Raw genomic sequence first — 17,897 nt, 5'->3', positions numbered from 1 at the left:
GTTAAACGACAACCAAGCCGAACAACGTCTCAGGGGAAACGCAATAGGCTTCTTTCATCGTCGCAAGCGACAATCAATGTGCTATTGAAGTGTTGACGAGTTGGGGTGTTTTGTCTCGAAAACAATGTGACGGCACCCTCATCGAGGAAACACGACGTTATGGTGTTGTTTGCATGATCAATGACGCGCCACATGATGCTGATTGTTGATCCGACCTGCAAATGTAGAGCAGCGAGCGTGGACTTTCGATTGGCTCTTCGTTTTTTTGGTTTTTACTGTTGTTGTCTTTCCGCTGTGTAAAATGCGTCAAACTCTCTGATGAGATTTCCAGACCTTTTGATCATTTGCGGCTCTCTCTCTCTCTCCCTCCCCCCCCTCCATCCCAATCAATCTCGCATATCAGTCACATGATTGCCCAACTGTGAACACATCAGAGCAAACACCGATTGCGATAGTGCGAACTGTTGTTCCCGCAGCTGTCAACAGCGCCCAAGGAAGAGCGCGCGGTCCCCGTTAAGACCTTCAGCTGCTTTCATTTGCAGCCTCGGTGCGGATTGATGACGAGCCAATCAGACTGCTTGCTGTTTGACGTGATCAATAAGTCTGGGAATGTTTTTCTATGCCCAGTGTTAACGCGACGGACGATTGCATCACACACACACACACACACACACACACACACACACACACACACACACACACACACACACACACACACACACACTCTACAAGTCAATTAGTGATCTGTTTCACTTCCTGCAGCTCATCAAAGACGTGTATTGAGCGAGTCCGCTACTTTAAAGAATCCCACCAATAGTTTTGCAGCAAAAATTGCCCCCATAAAAGGGAATATTTTGAAAAAAACAAACAAACAAAAAAACAGATTCTAACTTGCAGATATTTTAGACCCAGATGTCAGGAAACAAAACGCATATGCTGCTCTTTTACGCCACCTTGTGGTGTAAGTGAACACATGGAGTCAACGCACAAGCAACTTAAAATAAATGTAATAATCTGAAAACAACAACAGACATAAATAATCATATTTGGATACTGGTTGAAACAAAAAGAAAAGTGCAGTGGTTATTTTCCTTTCCTGATAAACAGGCCCGACACTGTGTCCCAGTGTCGGGCTCATACGTGCACCGCTGCCAGACTGAGTCCCAGGAGGAGCAGCAAAGTCATCAGTGAGCTTCCTGCTCCTGTCGCTGTGTCACCAGTCGCTGTAGGGTTGGGGGTGGCACAAAAGGAAGGGAGGACCTTGAGGAGAACATCCTGGAATTTTGTACAACAATGACCCGAGACATTTACAATGCCATCGCCACCCAATACCTGAGCATGTCTTTATTGAAATCTTGGACCTTTTTTGATTTGTTGTCTAGATTTTTTTTTTTTTCTTCAACTCTCCAGGTGCTAGATTTCTCTCTGAGTCGCGCTAAATAGGCCTAAATAGATAATATAGACCGATTCCTTTGTTTGGCTGACCGATATTTAAAGCAACCAAAAAGAGGACGGGAGGGGGAAGTGGTTTTACATCATGTCAGCATTTTGTATGTCCATGTTGTGCTTAATCATAATTGTTCCCTCTGATCAAGTCATACAGCTTCACTGCAGTCAAATCAACACACCACTGTGTGAAGCAGAACAAAGCAAAACCAAATTAGTTTTGCTTTACCCTCTTAACCAAAGACACTACCAACAATAGTTGCTCCTGGTTTTCTTCAGGAGAAGCAGCTCTTACCTCTCGTTGTTTTTTCGGCAGCTGAGGGAAAAAAAAAAGAGTTCGAAAATATTTTTTTAATTGGTTGTTTCGTGCCACGTCTGAACTGAATATATGAAAAGAGATTTTAGCGCTGAGCCACCTTGGATGGTGAAAGTGGTCTCCATGCCAGCGTGGATATGATCCGTCACGTGACAGTGCAGCAGCCAGGTTCCGGGCGTGCCGGCCACCATCTCGACAGTCTGGAAAACCCCGGGGAAGAGCTCGAAGACGTCAGCACGGTGCACTCGGTCTGTCTGCAGAACAACCAAAAGGAACCGAAGAACAATTTAGGGAACATGAAACTAGCGACTTGAAGTGGACTGGACATTTCTTTTTCTTGGTTATTCAAATTCCTCATTTCAAAAAAGCTCTTCTTCAGCTCTAAAAGGTCCAGAGTGTCAAATCTGTAAGGAATGCCGCCTGTCAGGAAGGCTTCCTTGCTCTATGTGTATTCTTATATACATTAGAAACAGTTCTAAGGGTAGGACAACTTTTTTTTTAATGTATTTATGGGCAGTACGTCAAGCTTTTACCAATATAAAAATGATAAAACTAGCAACATTTTTCACATTGGACCTTTAAGAACTGTCATTCTGAGGGAGTCACCCTCAATGGGTTTCACCTCCTCAACACAGCGGAACAACTCAGGTTTATGTTGACAGTGGGACACCTCTCAGTACCACACCCGAGGTGTCCTACGCAAGAAATACCTGGTTCTCCTGAAACTATTTTTAGAACCGGAGAGGCCTTTAGGACGAACATTCTAAAGCCTTGTAGTTGCCAAGATAGAAGATAGTCTTTACATCTATTTTGCACCGACCTGATCGACTGATTGATCGTGCTGGAAGTATAAAGAGATCAGCCGGTGTCTGTGGTGAACGTTACCTTGTAGGTAAATGTCTCAGCATGGAAGTGGACAGTGTGCATGTCCACCTCGTTGCCCATTCCCAGTAGGTACCAGTCCACTTTCTGGCCCTGCGTCATCTCCAGCCCGCGGAGGTTTCCGTACAGCTTTCCATTAATCCCTAATCAGTACAGGTATTCAGGCGGTGAGATGAGTGCACGTTACACACAGGACAGAGACACACATGCTCCTGCAAACCCCTTCAAGGCCCAGAGTCTAGATTTTGTACCACCTAGTGGTCAGAAAGCATCTTGCAAACAACGGACCTCTTGATGTCACACGAGCCGCGATGTCAAGTTAAATCACACAACCCCAGGCAGAGCCATGTAGGTGTGGATAAGCAGTGGCAAAAGGCTATTTTCAATTCCATTTCAAACCAGCGGACTCTTTGTTCCATGGTGAGTTCATCCCAGACTAAGGAACAGGAAGCGTCTCTTTGTCTATGGTTATCTTTTTATCTCTTACCGTGCATCATGTTGCTCTCCCCGAAGTCTTCGTCTGGCACGAAGCTTTGTGGGTTGACGCCCAAGTATTTCCTGATGTTATCCTCTGTGTACCAGGACTCGTTTTCATCATGCACCAAGAAGAGGAGAGCAAACTCGACCTCCACATCACCCCTCTGTCTGTCGGACCCCTCACCGCGGCTCAGAGTACCAGGCCTGCATACCACCAGAGGCCCGAGGAGGCCACTGTACAGATCCTGGCAATAAGTAAACCGACAAGCCAGTTTATCACATGGAAACAATGGAAGGCCATACGTGTTTTTCTTTCTTCTAGAAAATAGAGAATTGTGTGTGTCTTCTTTTTGACTCTGGATAAAAGGAATTTTTACTTTGACAAAATCAACGTTGGAGTGGTAGCTGTAAGAGATGCAGTTTGGATCAGACGGCCCTGGACCAGAGCTTGCTGGAACATCCCAGGTCAACTCTAGGATTTGACCTACGGAAAAGAAAAACAGAAAGGACCATAAAAATGGAGGGCAAGAATTTTTAGGCCCGTGCACCTCGAGTGATCCCATGAGACACCTATTCTTTTCCATCGTGGACACTTACACACCAGCCTGGCACAATTAATATAAAAAAAAGAAAAAAGAAAACAGCATATTTAACCCTTTGTTTTCAGCTTTCTCACAAAAATGCTCAGTTTTAGCTTCCTGCTAAAACTGATGCTTTGAATGGAAGAGAATGAAAACAAGGCGGCGGAGAGCTCGGAAGAAACAGCCAGTGTTGTCACAACCTAGGGGAAGTATCAGCACCTTTTGTGACATCACAAAGGGGTGCATTTCCAGCAACTGTTCATATTTTCTATGAAGTGAGTCAAGGAATTGACTTCTTATATGTAGAGTTCACAGACAGCCTCGAGACCTGCACTGATTGAAGTTAGTGGTCAAAATGTCTTGACCCTTGTATTTTCTTAGAAACAATGCAAACAGATTTCCCCTCACCGGGTTGGACGGGAACGTGCGCACCGCTGGCTTTGACTCCGTACGGGGTGATGCTGTACGGCCGGCTGGCTTTGTTCTTAAATGTGATCACGATCTGCTCTCCCACCTCTACTTTGATTAACGGACCTGCCGAAGGAGAAGGAAGACATTATGTTGAGTCTGTCTTCATTTATTTAAAAAAAAAAGCCTTGAGTAACCAAAAGGAGAATTTACCCAGGATTCCCAAATGTTCCTCACTGGGCTTCCGCTTCTTCTGAACGTTGAAGGTGTCATTGGTGTACTCCCTGTACACCGCCTTCTTGTAGCGTGAGCCAATTCGGTTTACCCCTTTCTCCAGAAACATGTTGCCTGGACTGGAGGACATGACACCAGCTCAAATCCATTACCAAAAAAAAATTAAAAAATAAAAGTAATTTGTTTCAGCCGTCAACTACAAGCCGCAGTCACGTCTGAAACACACAGCAGAGTGGATTCCTGCCCCCCCCGCACACCTGTCTTCTAAGGTTGCGTTGTGTTTCTCCAGCTCCCACACTCTCTCCTCCGAGTAGTCCCACTCGATCTCCTCGGCGCTGATGAAATACTGCACAATCTTGCTGGCCTGCGTGTGGTTGATCTTGTGGTGTGGGCAGAGGTCCACCCGGTACTGCTCCCTCATGCCTGCGGCGAAGTGGTCCGTCACTCTGCAGTTGACCTCGTACGTGCCTGTGAGACGAGTGGAGGAGGAGATAAGGAGGCATGAACATGTGGGTTTGGTTGTGCTGCAGGTCCAGCTGATCCGTCAGCTGGAGCCTCTCCCAGCTGTCATGAGGCGAAGGCAGGGTTGCACCCTGGACAAGTGGCCAGCTCATTCCACGGCAGCAGAGAAAGACAAACAAACATTGACTCATTCACACTCACCCACGCACCTACGGACAATTTAGAGTTCCCAATAGGCCTCACATGCACATTTTTGGACTGTGGGAGGAGGCGGGAGAACCCGGAGAGAACCCACGCAGACGCAGGAAGAACATGCAAACTCCACAAAGAGTTAGAACCTGAAAACTTGTTGCTGTGAGTTGACAGCACTAACCACTGCACCACCGTGTTGCCCTTTAATCCCAATTATCGTCGTGAGATGTTTGCAAGTTTTTTGGAGTGAAGTTTAAAAGGTTTGGCAATATCAGAAGCACACAAGCAAATGGAAATTCATTTGTTGGTTATTGGTAATTTGTGGTAGACAAAATAAGAAAAACGAAAAAATCTTCTACTTCTAGTACTAGTCTGGATGTGATGCAGGTGGCGTCATTTTGCTGAAACATCCAGCTCTGAGCTGGCAGGAACAGTAACCTTGCAGCCTGCGGGTCAATGCTGGTGATTGCACTTGACTTAAATCTCATTCTTTACAATAATACAGTACATCATAGATGCATGAGGTGTCCCAAAAACCTTTTTTTTCACCACTGCATCGCCAGATTTAGCAAGCGGCAGGGTGACGTCGCGGAGGTGGTTGCCACTTCCCCTTTTAAACCACATCCAGCTCTTTGTTGCGACTGAGTGGTCGAGACTATATTTGCCCCCGGTGCGAATGTTTGAGGCGCACCCGCACATTCCGATATGTCTGCCTCGGCAACGGAGTGCTCATGAAATCAAAGAAGGCCTGAAGAGTTCAAGTAGCTCTGCTGAGGCGTCTGAGGCGCACGCACACCTGCGGTTGGACTCACCGGGAGTGTTTGGATGCATGGTCACGACGGCGGTGGTGTGTGGGAACACGTTGACAATGTCACGCGTCGTCTTCTGCCTCTGGAAGGTGTTCCCTTCAAAGAAAACGCCGTGGACGTCCACTTCGGTGCCGAGCCCAAAGGTGTACCAAACCACGTTGTCGCCGGCGCACATCCGCAGTCCAGGGAGGTTCCCGTACATGAGGCCGTTCACAGCTGTGGATCCAGAGACAAGAGGCGGAGGTGCCGGGTCAAAACAGGCGAGATGTAATGAGCGGCTGAACGTGAGACAAGACGGTGACTCCGCCCGCTGACTACCGTGCATCTTATTGCTCTCCTCGAAGTCCTCGTCGTAAACATTTATTTTCTGGCTGGTAAACTTCTCGACGTTCTTGTCAAAATACCAGCTCATGTTTTCATCCATGACGGAAAACATGAGGAAGAATTCCTTATCAACACCTCTCTGTGAAAAACAAGACACGTGCAGTGACGAGACGGCGTGAAAACATTTTCAATGACATTTGGTGTGGTCGCCTTTGAGGTTTTCCTTTAAAATAACTTTGTCTTGTCATTTCTTCATGTCCAATTGTCATGTGGCTACTGTACTTTTCTACACAGTGCAAGGGAACTTCTTCTTCTTCTTCTTCTTCTACCGCTTCATCCGGGGTCGGGTCGCGGGGGCAGCAGCCTTAGCAGAGATGCCCAGACCTCCCTGGCCCCAGTCACCTCCTCCAGCTCGTCCGGTGGGACCCCAAGGCGTTCCCAGGCCAGCCGGGAGACATAGTCCCTCCAGCGTGTCCTGGGTCTTCCCCGAGGCCTCCTCCCGGTGAGCAAGGGAACAAATGATTTAATCTTCTGCTCTGCCTTTGTCAAGTCTTGTGCAAGTGAAAGAGAACTATTTGTTGCCGGGTGGAGGGCTGGAGGGCTTTAATACACGTCCAGACTTGTGTTGTTTAATTCTTACGGACGCGAGCTCCAACAGCGTGTGTTGCATTTCCTCCAGCACATGCTCATGTTTTCCTGTCTGAATCTACAATCTGCAATAGAGGCAAGACTGCTGAAGTGTAATAATATTTTTGCCCAGTCTCAGTGTTGCTGGCAGAGCGACTTTGAATTGAATGGATGAAGATTTTAAAGGCCAACTGTGTAAGAGGTAGTGACATCAAATGGTAAGAAATGGTAGTGCAAGTGGTGTCGACATTAATCTCTGTTTCTTGAGGTCCTGCTTGAGTTCACATCTTTCTCATAGGAGGCGTGATGTCAGGGTGCAACCATATCCAATCTTTGTCAGAGCGGCATTTTGGGTCGGTGGGTAAATATGGGCCTTTGAGATGTGTGACGCTTGCGACAAAGAATGTGTGAATGCGTACGGACAAACGCGCCACCTGTCTCCCTTGCTCGTTCAACGCTCCTTTCTTGCACACCAGCAGAGGCCCCACTAGTCCAGAGTTGGTGTCCGCGACGGGGTCGGTTCCTGAGAAGTAAAGGTAGGGGATACAGGGAGCATCTGTTGGAGATGGACCCTCCAGCACCTGCCACTCGTAGGTGAAGTTCTTCCCCGGCTCAACGTGGGAGCCCGGCTTGTCCACGCCTACGGTAACACACACAGACAAGAACAGAAACAATCAAATGTGCTTGACTAAATAACACAGACAGCAAGAGAGTCGACAGTCTGTTTGTTGCACTCCAGAGCCACTTCTGAAAAGGTCCCTTAGTATGGAAAAAACACTTCATAAATGTTTTCTATTCTGTGTCTCAATCCTGTTCACGACCCACCCAGATCTAAGAAACAACACACAGTCTCCTCACAGTTCAAGTCCACACACACAAACATAGAACTAACTACCGTATTTTCCGGACTGTGAGCCGCTACTTTTTCCCCACGCTTTGAACCATGCTGCAAAGGTGCGGCTTTGCTGTGGATTTTGCTTCACCCGCCAGGGGGCGCTTTAACAGGAACAAGCGGCGACACGCAGAGCAACACTGACATAGACACAGCAAAGGTACTGTATGTGACAAAGCTCTTCTGAGGCTGTTCAACTCCGACACTGAAGGAAGTGACTTCAGCGCTTTCAGTGCGCAGGAGGAAGATGAACAGCGCCAGGTGGTTTCTGGGTTCAGTGTTCATGAAGCCACTTTAATGCTTCCAGTGCGCATGAAGAAGAAGTGACAGCGGTTCGACAGACGTGTGTTCAGTGGGTTCAGTGCGCAACGTCTCTGTTTTGGTTGATCGGCACTTTTACTGCTGGCACCGTTGGGAAACTAATCAGTTCAGTTATGTAAATAAACAAGTCAGAAATCTTTCTGTGTGGCGGTAAATCTATCTAGCTAATCTTTATCCATCTATCTATCCAATATATATCTCATTTCACAGCTCAGATATCGGCGGCTTATAGCCCGGTGCAGCTTATATATGTACATTTCCAATTTTTTTAAAAACTTAGTGGGTGAGGCTTATATTGAGGTGCGATCTATAGCCCAGAAAATACGGTATTTGCCCTTTTAGATTTCACAAAGGGAACGGATACACAGAGGGCGGTATCACTTCCTGGCAGAAACCCAGTGTTTCTACTGAGAGCTATAAACAAGGACTGTATGTACTAACTGCTACAGAGCTATGTAGTTTGTGTTTTGAATTAGGAATCTTTAAACTGAACCAAAGCCTCGGAGCGCCGGTTCCTCACCATCATCATAGCTGCTTCCCTGGAAGTGTTTGTCATAGTGCACGCCATGAGGCTGGATGCTGCACGGCCTGTCTGCTTTGTTCAAGAGAGTCACTCTGAGCGTATCTCCTTGTTCCCCCCTCAAGACCGGACCTGGGCCAATAGAGAGACGTAATGATGAGACACTGGGAACACACACGCAACGAAGCCCCAGCGGATCACTGATCGCTCACCTAAGAGTCCCAAAGGAGGACTCGTAGTCGCTGGGATGGTGAAGGTGGCATCCGTGTACTCTTTGTAAATCACTTTCATATAGAGGCCTCCAATCTTCTTGCCATTGTCCTTGCCAAAAAATGTGTCTGAAGCACTGTGCGGAGAACCGCAGTGTTGAGAGGGAGGCAGAAGAAGAAGGGGAGGCACAGGAGAAGGCGAATCACAACATGTGTAATGCACCTGACTGGAGCATAATTGCAATTGAAATGTAAAACATCTGAACATAAACCTCAGTAAGTCCTGTTTTCAAAAGGTAAATTGCCAGTGATCTGATTAGTAAATAGCCAGTTTCTGCTGCGGCCCTCGCTGTTGCCATTGTCGGGGGCCAAACACACACAGCAGTGATTGCGCTCTGAGTTGTCTGCCCACCTGCCGTCCTCAGTCAGAGAAGCTCCAGTGATCAAATCTTTTCCTGAGGGTGCGTAGTTCCACTCGACTTTTTCTGCTGCCACGTAGTAATTCCTCAAAACCCGGTCGGTCACCGGCGTGACTGTCTCGCGGTCACATGATTTCACTTCGTAATAGGCCATCATGCCGGCTAGAAAAGAAAGCAGATGTAGGGAAATGCATTGAACGTGAGGTCGAACTTGATCTTCAATACATTTTGAAAAACTTCACTGGCAGAGACATTGGGTCAGAATGGTGAAATTAGCAAACATTTTCCTCTTTCTTCTCTATGTTTTCTTTCTGTATGTTTCTTTTAATATGTAAATGAATCTCCATACATCTTTAAAAAAAAAAAAAAAGCTCAACTCCATGCGACTGACTCATATTTATGTTGCAAGTTCCAGCATGTCCAGGAAAGAGCACACGCCCTGCGAAAGTAACAGCCATAAATAGCATTCCCCACCGTCAGCAGCTCTACACAACAAGGAAATTGCCAGAGGTGCAAAGGCAGCGCAGAGGTCAAAGGTCAGATACCCTACCCTGTAAATGGTCGTTAACCTGGCAGCTCAGCAGCCACTTCCCGTTCGCCCTCGGCACCATTTGAGTTGTGACAAAGGTAGCGGGGAAGAGGCTGATGGTGTCGGTGCGGTGGCCGCGGTCCAGCAGCGTGTTCCCCTGGAAGAAGACCGAATGAATGTCCTCCTCGTTGCCCATGCCAAACAGGTGCCAGGCCGCTGGTCGGTTCTGGCACAGCTGGATTGCAGGCAGGTTGCCAAACACGTAGCCATTAATCGCTGTCCCACAGGAAAGCGCAGAGGTTAGGGGTGAAGCATGCGGACAACGAGGCTGCCAGTGTTTACTTCCTTCACTAAAAGCTCCCATGTTATGCAACGTTGCCTAACATTAATACGCATCTCTAGCCTTCACCAACCAGTCCATCCTTCGCTTTTCTTTTTTGCCCGTTTCACTTCTTCCACTAAAACACGTGTTTTTTTAATGGTCGCACCAACCCTTTGTGACATCACAGAGGTTATCAATATCCCCAAGCAGGTGTTTGAGATAAGTTTGTAACTGCCTTGCTCTTATTCCTTCAACCCATGTGGATGGTGAAGGAAATCAGTGCAGGGAGGCTGTAAACAAAGGGCTAATTATGCCGTTTTTACATTGCTTTTTGCTTTCTATAATTGGCACACAGGATGGAACAGAAAGATATGGTACATTATGGGATGGTTAAGGGCTGTGCATTGGAAGTGACCGGAATAACACATTTTAAACCAGTCAAATGCACGAGAATAAATTAATTTGGCTGTTTCAAGTTTGCCTTACTGCATGTTTACAAATCTGTGTCTTAGAAATGTTGTAAAACTGTTTTGTTCTTACCATGCATGAGGTTTGACTCTTCAAAAACAGAGTCATTTTTGGCAATGCTAGCTGAATTGGGGCACGTCTGAATATTATCATCCAGGTACCAGCTCAGGTTTTCGTTCACCACGGTGAACATGAGGAACACATCCTGGTCCACGTCATTCCGGATCGACTCGGATTCATCACCCTCCTTCAAGGTTCCTACGGCCAGTGGGGAAATGAAAGTGGGGATTGAGTCAAAGCAGGCAGAGCAGGCGGAGCAGGCAGATGCACACTTAATGTCTGTTTATCCCTGCAACTCTGCACGTGCAGGGAGCACAGAGGCCACAGAGCCTCACCGTGTTTGTTTTCCTCAAGCTTCCCTGTGTAGCTGTTCACTGTAGTCATTTAAGGGCTTAGACGCAGCGTGTGTTGCTATCATTAACATTTGTAATGTGCGTGTGAAGAGGCAACAGGCGACTGTGGCTAATGTCCAGCAAATTACAGTCAACGGCAAAATAAGAATAGACAACACAGCAGTTTGTCCCAGGTTAAAAGTAGAAATGATCTCTGCTGGTCGGCTGCTGCACAGCTCATGAATCCTGCTCTCTCCGTGTTGGAAGATGGATTACAACCACCAGGCCAAAATTCTCTTGAGATTAGACTTTCTTTCTTTAAAGGCCTGTTAATAACCCTGAATATTTACATTGAACAAAGTCATTTAGATTATCTGATTTTTTTTCCCCCTGGTTGAATGATGCTGCAGACAAGCTAAGAAATGCTGCGAGTGGCAGCTGAGTCCAATGTGTACATTTGTTTTCTTTCTTAGCAGACTTGCACTGTATGTACATTTTCCAGACGTTTTATTTCTGGAGATATGGTGGAAACTGTGAAGTCGGGATGCTGCTCAACAAGATCTCTTTGTGCGGGAAGTTTGTGGAGTTTCAGTAAACGTGCCTGCTGACCTACCAAGCGACATGAAAATGAATATTTACTGTGAAAATGGCAAAAACAAAACAAAATCCTCCTGCCTTTCTTGCATGTGAGCAGTGGCCCAATCAGCCCTGCGGTGATGTCCTTGGGTGCGTCCAGGTGAGAGTGGTAGACCCAGGTCAGACAGTTGGCATCATCGTCCGTGGGGGCAAACTCTGGTCTGACCTCCCAGCGGTAGGTGTAGCTGCCTCCTGGGGGAACCGCATCGTCCATCTTCTGCAAGTTTGACGTGCCATCTGGATATAGCGCCCCTGGTGGGCAACAAAAAAGAAAAGTTTACGCACATGGTTTTTATTTCTTGCTAGCTCTTACTAAGGCATTGTCTATGTCTATGTTGGTAACTTTTCACTCATGATTTTTTATAAATATCAATCTTGAGGACGCGTAACCACATATCAAGCTGCCAAACCGACACAGAAGGGAGAGTCATTTGTGTGAACAATGAAGGTGAGTCACCTTCTGAGTAATGTACTAGAATACCAAGTGCACAAAAGGTAATGTAACTTTATCTGAGCACAGGGGGGGGCGGTGGGGAGCATAAGAGACAAGACATGGAACTTTAGTTTGCAATAAGCAGAGTATCCCTGAAAATTCTCCTTCTCAAAAGCTCAATTTTTGGTGATCTATCAATTTATAGTCTCGTTTACTTTGTTGAATCGAGGTCAAAGCCATTTTCTCTTTGGCGCCTTATCAGTGCAAAGATTTTGACCTCTAAATGTTTAGACACAGGCAGCACAGTTATGATCTTGTTGATCTGTTAGTGGCAGTCAGATATTGTTTGTACTCTGGACCCATGTGGCCTGCACTCTTTGACTTGGTTTAACACAGCAAGAATCATGACACTGTAATTTCAATTCCTCTTCCTTGCACACTTTCTGTTCCCATCCAATCCGTATTTTTACAAAGTCCAGCAGTGGCAACTTTGTGTGTGAGTCTGTGCACATGAGTGTGCGTGTAATGCTTATAATACCTCATATTACGCAACAACTCACTGACCCCATTGTTCCACAACTGGGTTCAGTACATCGGCACACACTACGGCCTGTACTGCAATGTAAAGAACCAGGCTACCAGGTACCGATTTGTCTGTCAGCCAGCTTGTAAGGTGGCTGGGAGGGCATAAAGTCTGACACTGGACCTGCAGTGTCGGGCCGCAGGGCTAAATATGCTGTTTCCCTGAGATCCAGTGGAATTAGAAAGAAAGATGTGAAAATAGGAAGAATAGGCACAACTACGGTGGGCAACTGTCCCACTGAAGGTCAACAGTTGTGGTGACCTTGCAGCACGTGTCCTTGTCAGCTCGACCCGCTAATGCCATTTATGGGAAATTGTCTGTTCCTGGAAATTCTGAAGGATGTGGGGAAGGCGGTGCGTGTTGCCCTACAAAAAGTAGCTGTGAAACTGAGTCATGTGAAGTCAGGAACTGAAACTGTTGCCAGCAACTCTGGCGACAACAAAGACACGATAGTTACATATGTGCCCAGCGTGCAGGCCGCAGTTTTGGCTCAGCCCTGAGGTTAGGAACTGTTACAAGATGATGCTCTCGCCAGATAGGAATGTGCAACAACACACAGTCAAAACAAATGTAGTCCAGCAATCCTGTAAGACAGTCAAATCCACATCCTGAAGTGTTTTCTCTAACAATGGAAGTTCTTCAAAGACAGGGGTTCCAACTGTGTGTATCTCACCTATTGTAATCCGCTGATATGATTTACATGTCGCGGGAAAGGAACCCCCGAGGGCCAAAAGGTATCTCCTTGGGTTTGTTGGATTTGCATACAGGAACTGTCTCGGCCTTTTGTTTAGAACTTTCCTTTGAAATGTTGTGAGTGTCAGTGCGAGAGGTATGAAGGTCTTGGTGATCTATTGTTGCTGTGGAAAATTACCCCTGATGACCAAAAGGTTCCCGAGTAGGAAGAGTTGATCTGATCTGAATCTTTTAAATATGCATTTTAGCAGTGTCTCTGTTCTGGGAGGATATTTAAGGGAAGGAACAAGAATCTGAAGGCTTCTTTTCTTCTCTCTCCTTTTCTGGGACCCTCTCTCTCTCTCTCTCTCTCTTTTTCACTCTCTCTCTCTCTCTCTCTCTCTCTCTCTCTCTCTCTCTCTCTCTCTTCTTCTTCTTTTTCTTTGACTTCTTGATTTTTTCTACCATCATTTTTACACAACCGGTCTGTTACATTTTTGCTGCATGTTTACTCTGGACATCGCAATAAACTGGTATGTTATCCATTCCCCTTCAATATTAACTTGTTGAGACTTTTGTTTCTATGTGGAGAGCAATCTGACATCAGATATTGATTTAGTCTTCAGTTATATGGTAAATTCATTTGAGTAATGCTTGTACTCTTTACCTCTGAGTTGAATAGAAAAGATTGAGTGTCATGTTTTTCTAACTATTGAGTTGGAAGATATAAACCTCTGAACATCTCAACCTAGATGTCTGGGCTGTTCTTCTATGTTAAGAAGGTCACTGAGTGCTTTGTCTATATCTGCCATCACTGAACTAAGATAGGGATTAATCAGAATCCCAAAGACCTTAGTTATATGGTAAGTTTCACTGGACATTATTCAAACCCTTAACCTCTGAGTTGGTCAGATAAGATTGGGTATCATGTTCAATAACCTCTGAATACTCCAACCCAGACATCAGGCTATTCTTCCATGTTTAATGAACAAACTGAATAGTTTTGTTAATTTATAGAAGCCATCCCTGAACTGAAGACTAATGTCAGATCACGAGAAGTTTATTATTATTGAGTCTATATTCTTAATTGTTAATCAAGTCTTTCTCTCAATCAATGTATAAAAGTAAAGTTATTATTATCAAATGGAGTCAGATTAAATTAATTATTATGTATTTTACTTTGAAATCCTCACCTTGACACCGGAACGACGGAATACGTATTGGGGAGATATTACTATTTGTGTCTAGATATTTCCTCCCCTACAATCCCACAGCACTGTGTTGATCAAAAACTTTCCAGACTTTCCCAATCAGGTCTGAAACAGTGACATGTTGAAATTCCTGGTCCACCAGGATCCACAGTTTCCAGGCAAGAGGAGAAATAACATCACTTTGGCATGCCGTAGTGTTTACACTGCAAACTGGATGCAATGTGTGATATCGTACCCTCTGTATTCTTCTCGTAGAAGACTCCGTGGGGATGCATGGAGTAGCTCCTGGACGCAAAGTTCTTCAAGTGAACCACAATGACTTCGTCGACCTCCGCTCGTACGATCGGCCCGAGAAAGCCCAGCCACGCAGGTCGGGGGGACAGTCGGCTGTACGAGGCGTCTGTGAACTGCCGGAACATGGCTTTCTTGTAAACGCTGCCAATGCGCTCCGGTCCTTTCAACAGGAATTCCGAAGCGTGACTGAGACAGGAGGGGGAAAAGGGAGGAGAGCAAGAGAAAACACAGTTGTGGTCACACAAAATGGTGTGAGGCTGCAGTATTTACACGAAAAACACATTCGTTAAATTCCGCCTATTGTTTTCAAGAGTGTGATAACCTTTAAGATCATTTTTATTATCCAGGTCAACTCAACTATGCAAACCAAGAGTAAGTACACAAAATTGGTTAAAGTGTGCATGATGAACCTGCGTTACCCCCCCCCCCCCCCCCTCCTCCACCACCCCAAAAATTGCAAAACAGAACAAATACACAGACATAACGAGAGATGCTTGAGAGCTTTTGAAAAACAGGAGGCACAAACACAGCCTCCACTCTATGACATCACCATGACAACAGGACGATGACGTAACGATTGTCAAGACACAAACTGTTTTGACGAAAATGTAACTACGCAATTAATCTCCACAAAACCTCTAAATGTTATTGGAATGATTTAAAAACAAGACAAGGAGCTTCTACTAATCCAATCATTCAACGCCGCCGTTACGTGAGTATACGTATATACAAGATGAGTAACAACATGCACCTGGCTGCTGCTCTCTTATCAGACCTGCCATGATGTATTATTACAATTGGACGTTTCAGTGGGATGACAACCTGAAACACAGCCCTGAATTTCTGAATTCATTTCAACATAAGGGCAGTTCAAAAAGTGAAGAGGAACAGTTCCCCTCTCGGGCTTGTACCTGAGACGCTGGAAGACAATCAAGGGGAAGTGAGATTCACTTTGTATTTACACGTTGCACAGGTACTACCCGAAAAATGAGAATATCCAGTAAAAGTTGTTTTATTTTGGCAATTTAACATAAAAGATGAAACCAACACATTTTATTGAGCCATTCCGCGCAAATTGACATCTCAAGCAGTTCCTTGTTGTAACTTTGCTGATTAAGATTTTCAGCTTATTAAAACCACAAACTCAGAAAATTCTGACATAATTTGAGTTTTTTTTTTTAAGCTGCAAGGCCTGATCAGCAAAATCCACAGAAATAAGAACTTGAAATATATTGAGTTGCATATTATGTGTTTATATAATATGTCAAATTCACCTTTTAAGTTGAATTGCAGAAATACAACAACCTTTTCAGGATGTTCTCATTTTCTGGGTAGTACCTGGATGTGCCGTTGGCACGCGTGGCATTCAAGCGCATCCGTCTGTTGGTGTTTTCCCACAATAAACCAACACTTGGGTGCCTCTCCAATAAACTGATACCTTATAAAGGGGGTGTTGTCTGTGTCCCGAAAGTGAAACTAAAAATCCGTTGTTTTTTTTTTTTTTTAGTTCCGCATGATTTAACATGTCAAACTAAGGGGTGGGGTGGGGAAAAATGTGTCGGTTGACTGAGTCCAAGGTGCAGTTGTCACAGTCGTGGCAGCTCATTGGTGGAGAAAGTTGGATGACGGAATGGGATATAACACGGGCGGACTACTTCTCACCCAACACCGCCAAATGATAAGAACTCTTTGGTAGAATAACGGAACACCGGAACACACGGTATTGATCGGCGGAAACACATTGCGCTGTGAACAAACACGTTAAACCTGTTAAATGTTTAGGATTGTAACGACTTCATGAAACAGCGGCATACATCAAAGACACCACACACACACACACACACACACACACACACACACACACACACACACACACACACACACACTTCTGGCATTTGTGTTCCCGTGCTTGCTCCAACGTACTCATCATCCACGATGTTCTGTCCGTTCACCAGGTTCTTTCCGCTGGGTGCGTAGTCCCAAGTGTCCTCGATGATCCCCACGTAGTAGACCCTCTCCCTGCTGCCGCGCCTCCCGTCCGCTGCGGAAAGCGCGAGCGTCAAACAGCCCGACAGCAACAACAGTCCCAGAGTGGTCGGCGCGCTCAGGTGATCCATCGCTCGGACGCGGGACGTTGCGGCTTGCGAGTCGGGTGGCAGCGGTTTAAGGGGAGTTGCGTGCAAGCGCCGCTGCCGAACAGTCGCTCATTCAGGGCAGCAGCAGTGGAAAGAAGTGACACGCCTTCCTTTCACTTCCTACACTGCGTCGTACTGACGCTCCTGCTGCTGCTGCTGCTGCTGTACCGCCCGCTTGCAGCTACACTTTTGCGTCAATTTGCCTGGACCGTTATCGACAGTGCCCGCAGGGAAATTAGAGTAATTGATCCACTTAAGGTAAAAATGCAAACTCATGCGCCCCGGGTGTGTGTGTGTGTGTGTGTGTGTGTGTGTGTGTGTGTGTGTGTGTGTGTGTGTGTGTGTGTGTGGAGAAGTGGCTGTCAATGGACCAGAGTTGGTCAACAAGCCTGTTTTTGTCAGCTGTTCACTTTGAGAGTTGGGTCCCTTTACATCTCCCTGATGTAGTTCCAAATTAAAAGGCACTCCTAGTTTCCGATCGAGATAGGCACCACTAGCTGCACTTCTTTACTCCAGCATTAAAAAGAAGGAAAATAAATAAAAGGATTCAGTAATAAGAATATGTAAGTCTATTCCTCAAGGAAACAACAACAACAACAACAACAACGATAATCAATGTCCACAACTTAAATATGCTCGAAAGGAGTAGGAAGAAGTACTTGACTTATCCAGTCCTACCCCTGTCCTAATCACCTCGCCCTTTAACTGGTTTCTTTTATAACATATGTTATTGAGTTTTTCATACAAACAAGGAAACAAAAACAAAACAAAACACTTTAACTGTTTTTTTTATGGCCATCTTCAAAAGGGAAAGAAGAAATAAGACAGATAGACACGGTGTGGCTAGATAGTGATGTCTATCTAGCCTTCTTTTCGTACACTTATTTTCGTACGATGTAACGCCACAACTGAATACATAACTGAATGGAACTTTGCGTAAATGTTTAGTAATCCAGCCAGTCAACATGTTGGCAGATTGGCCTTCACCCCTCCACGGTGTTTTATAGTCTCCACAAAGGGAAAATGCTGACACCTGCTGACTACTATATGCATTATTGCTATGGAGGTAAAACGAGGTGAAGGCCCCAGTGGGATGAGATTTT

At 45.7% G+C, this 17,897-nt stretch overlaps 1 protein-coding gene across 1 annotated transcript; it reads right to left on the bottom strand.

Annotated features, from left to right (window-relative positions):
• Positions 1–597: 597 nt before the first annotated feature.
• On the bottom strand, positions 598–16,813 carry LOC142891667 (ferroxidase HEPHL1-like). The gene is made up of 20 exons (XM_076031372.1): positions 16,583–16,813; positions 14,601–14,845; positions 11,506–11,718; positions 10,511–10,696; positions 9,670–9,924; positions 9,113–9,281; positions 8,704–8,837; positions 8,492–8,623; positions 7,193–7,398; positions 6,126–6,270; positions 5,811–6,023; positions 4,602–4,812; positions 4,324–4,463; positions 4,111–4,236; positions 3,499–3,605; positions 3,132–3,366; positions 2,648–2,787; positions 1,863–2,016; positions 1,742–1,762; positions 598–1,223 (listed from the first exon to the last, which is right to left on the bottom strand). Exons 1-20 carry the CDS (start codon positions 16,774–16,776, stop codon positions 1,135–1,137), a joined length of 3,315 nt encoding a protein of 1,104 aa, XP_075887487.1. The 5' UTR covers positions 16,777–16,813; the 3' UTR covers positions 598–1,134.
• Between the last annotated feature and the right edge of the window lie 1,084 nt (positions 16,814–17,897).

This window comes from Nelusetta ayraudi, unplaced genomic scaffold, assembly GCF_046127955.1.
Source record: "Nelusetta ayraudi isolate G7.1 ecotype Tasmania unplaced genomic scaffold, CSIRO-AGI_Nayr_v1 ptg000033l, whole genome shotgun sequence".
In the NCBI taxonomy this organism is placed as follows: Eukaryota; Metazoa; Chordata; class Actinopteri; order Tetraodontiformes; family Monacanthidae; genus Nelusetta; species Nelusetta ayraudi.
Note: the sequence above shows the minus strand (reverse complement) of the source record. Positions and strands in the feature narration are given on the sequence as shown.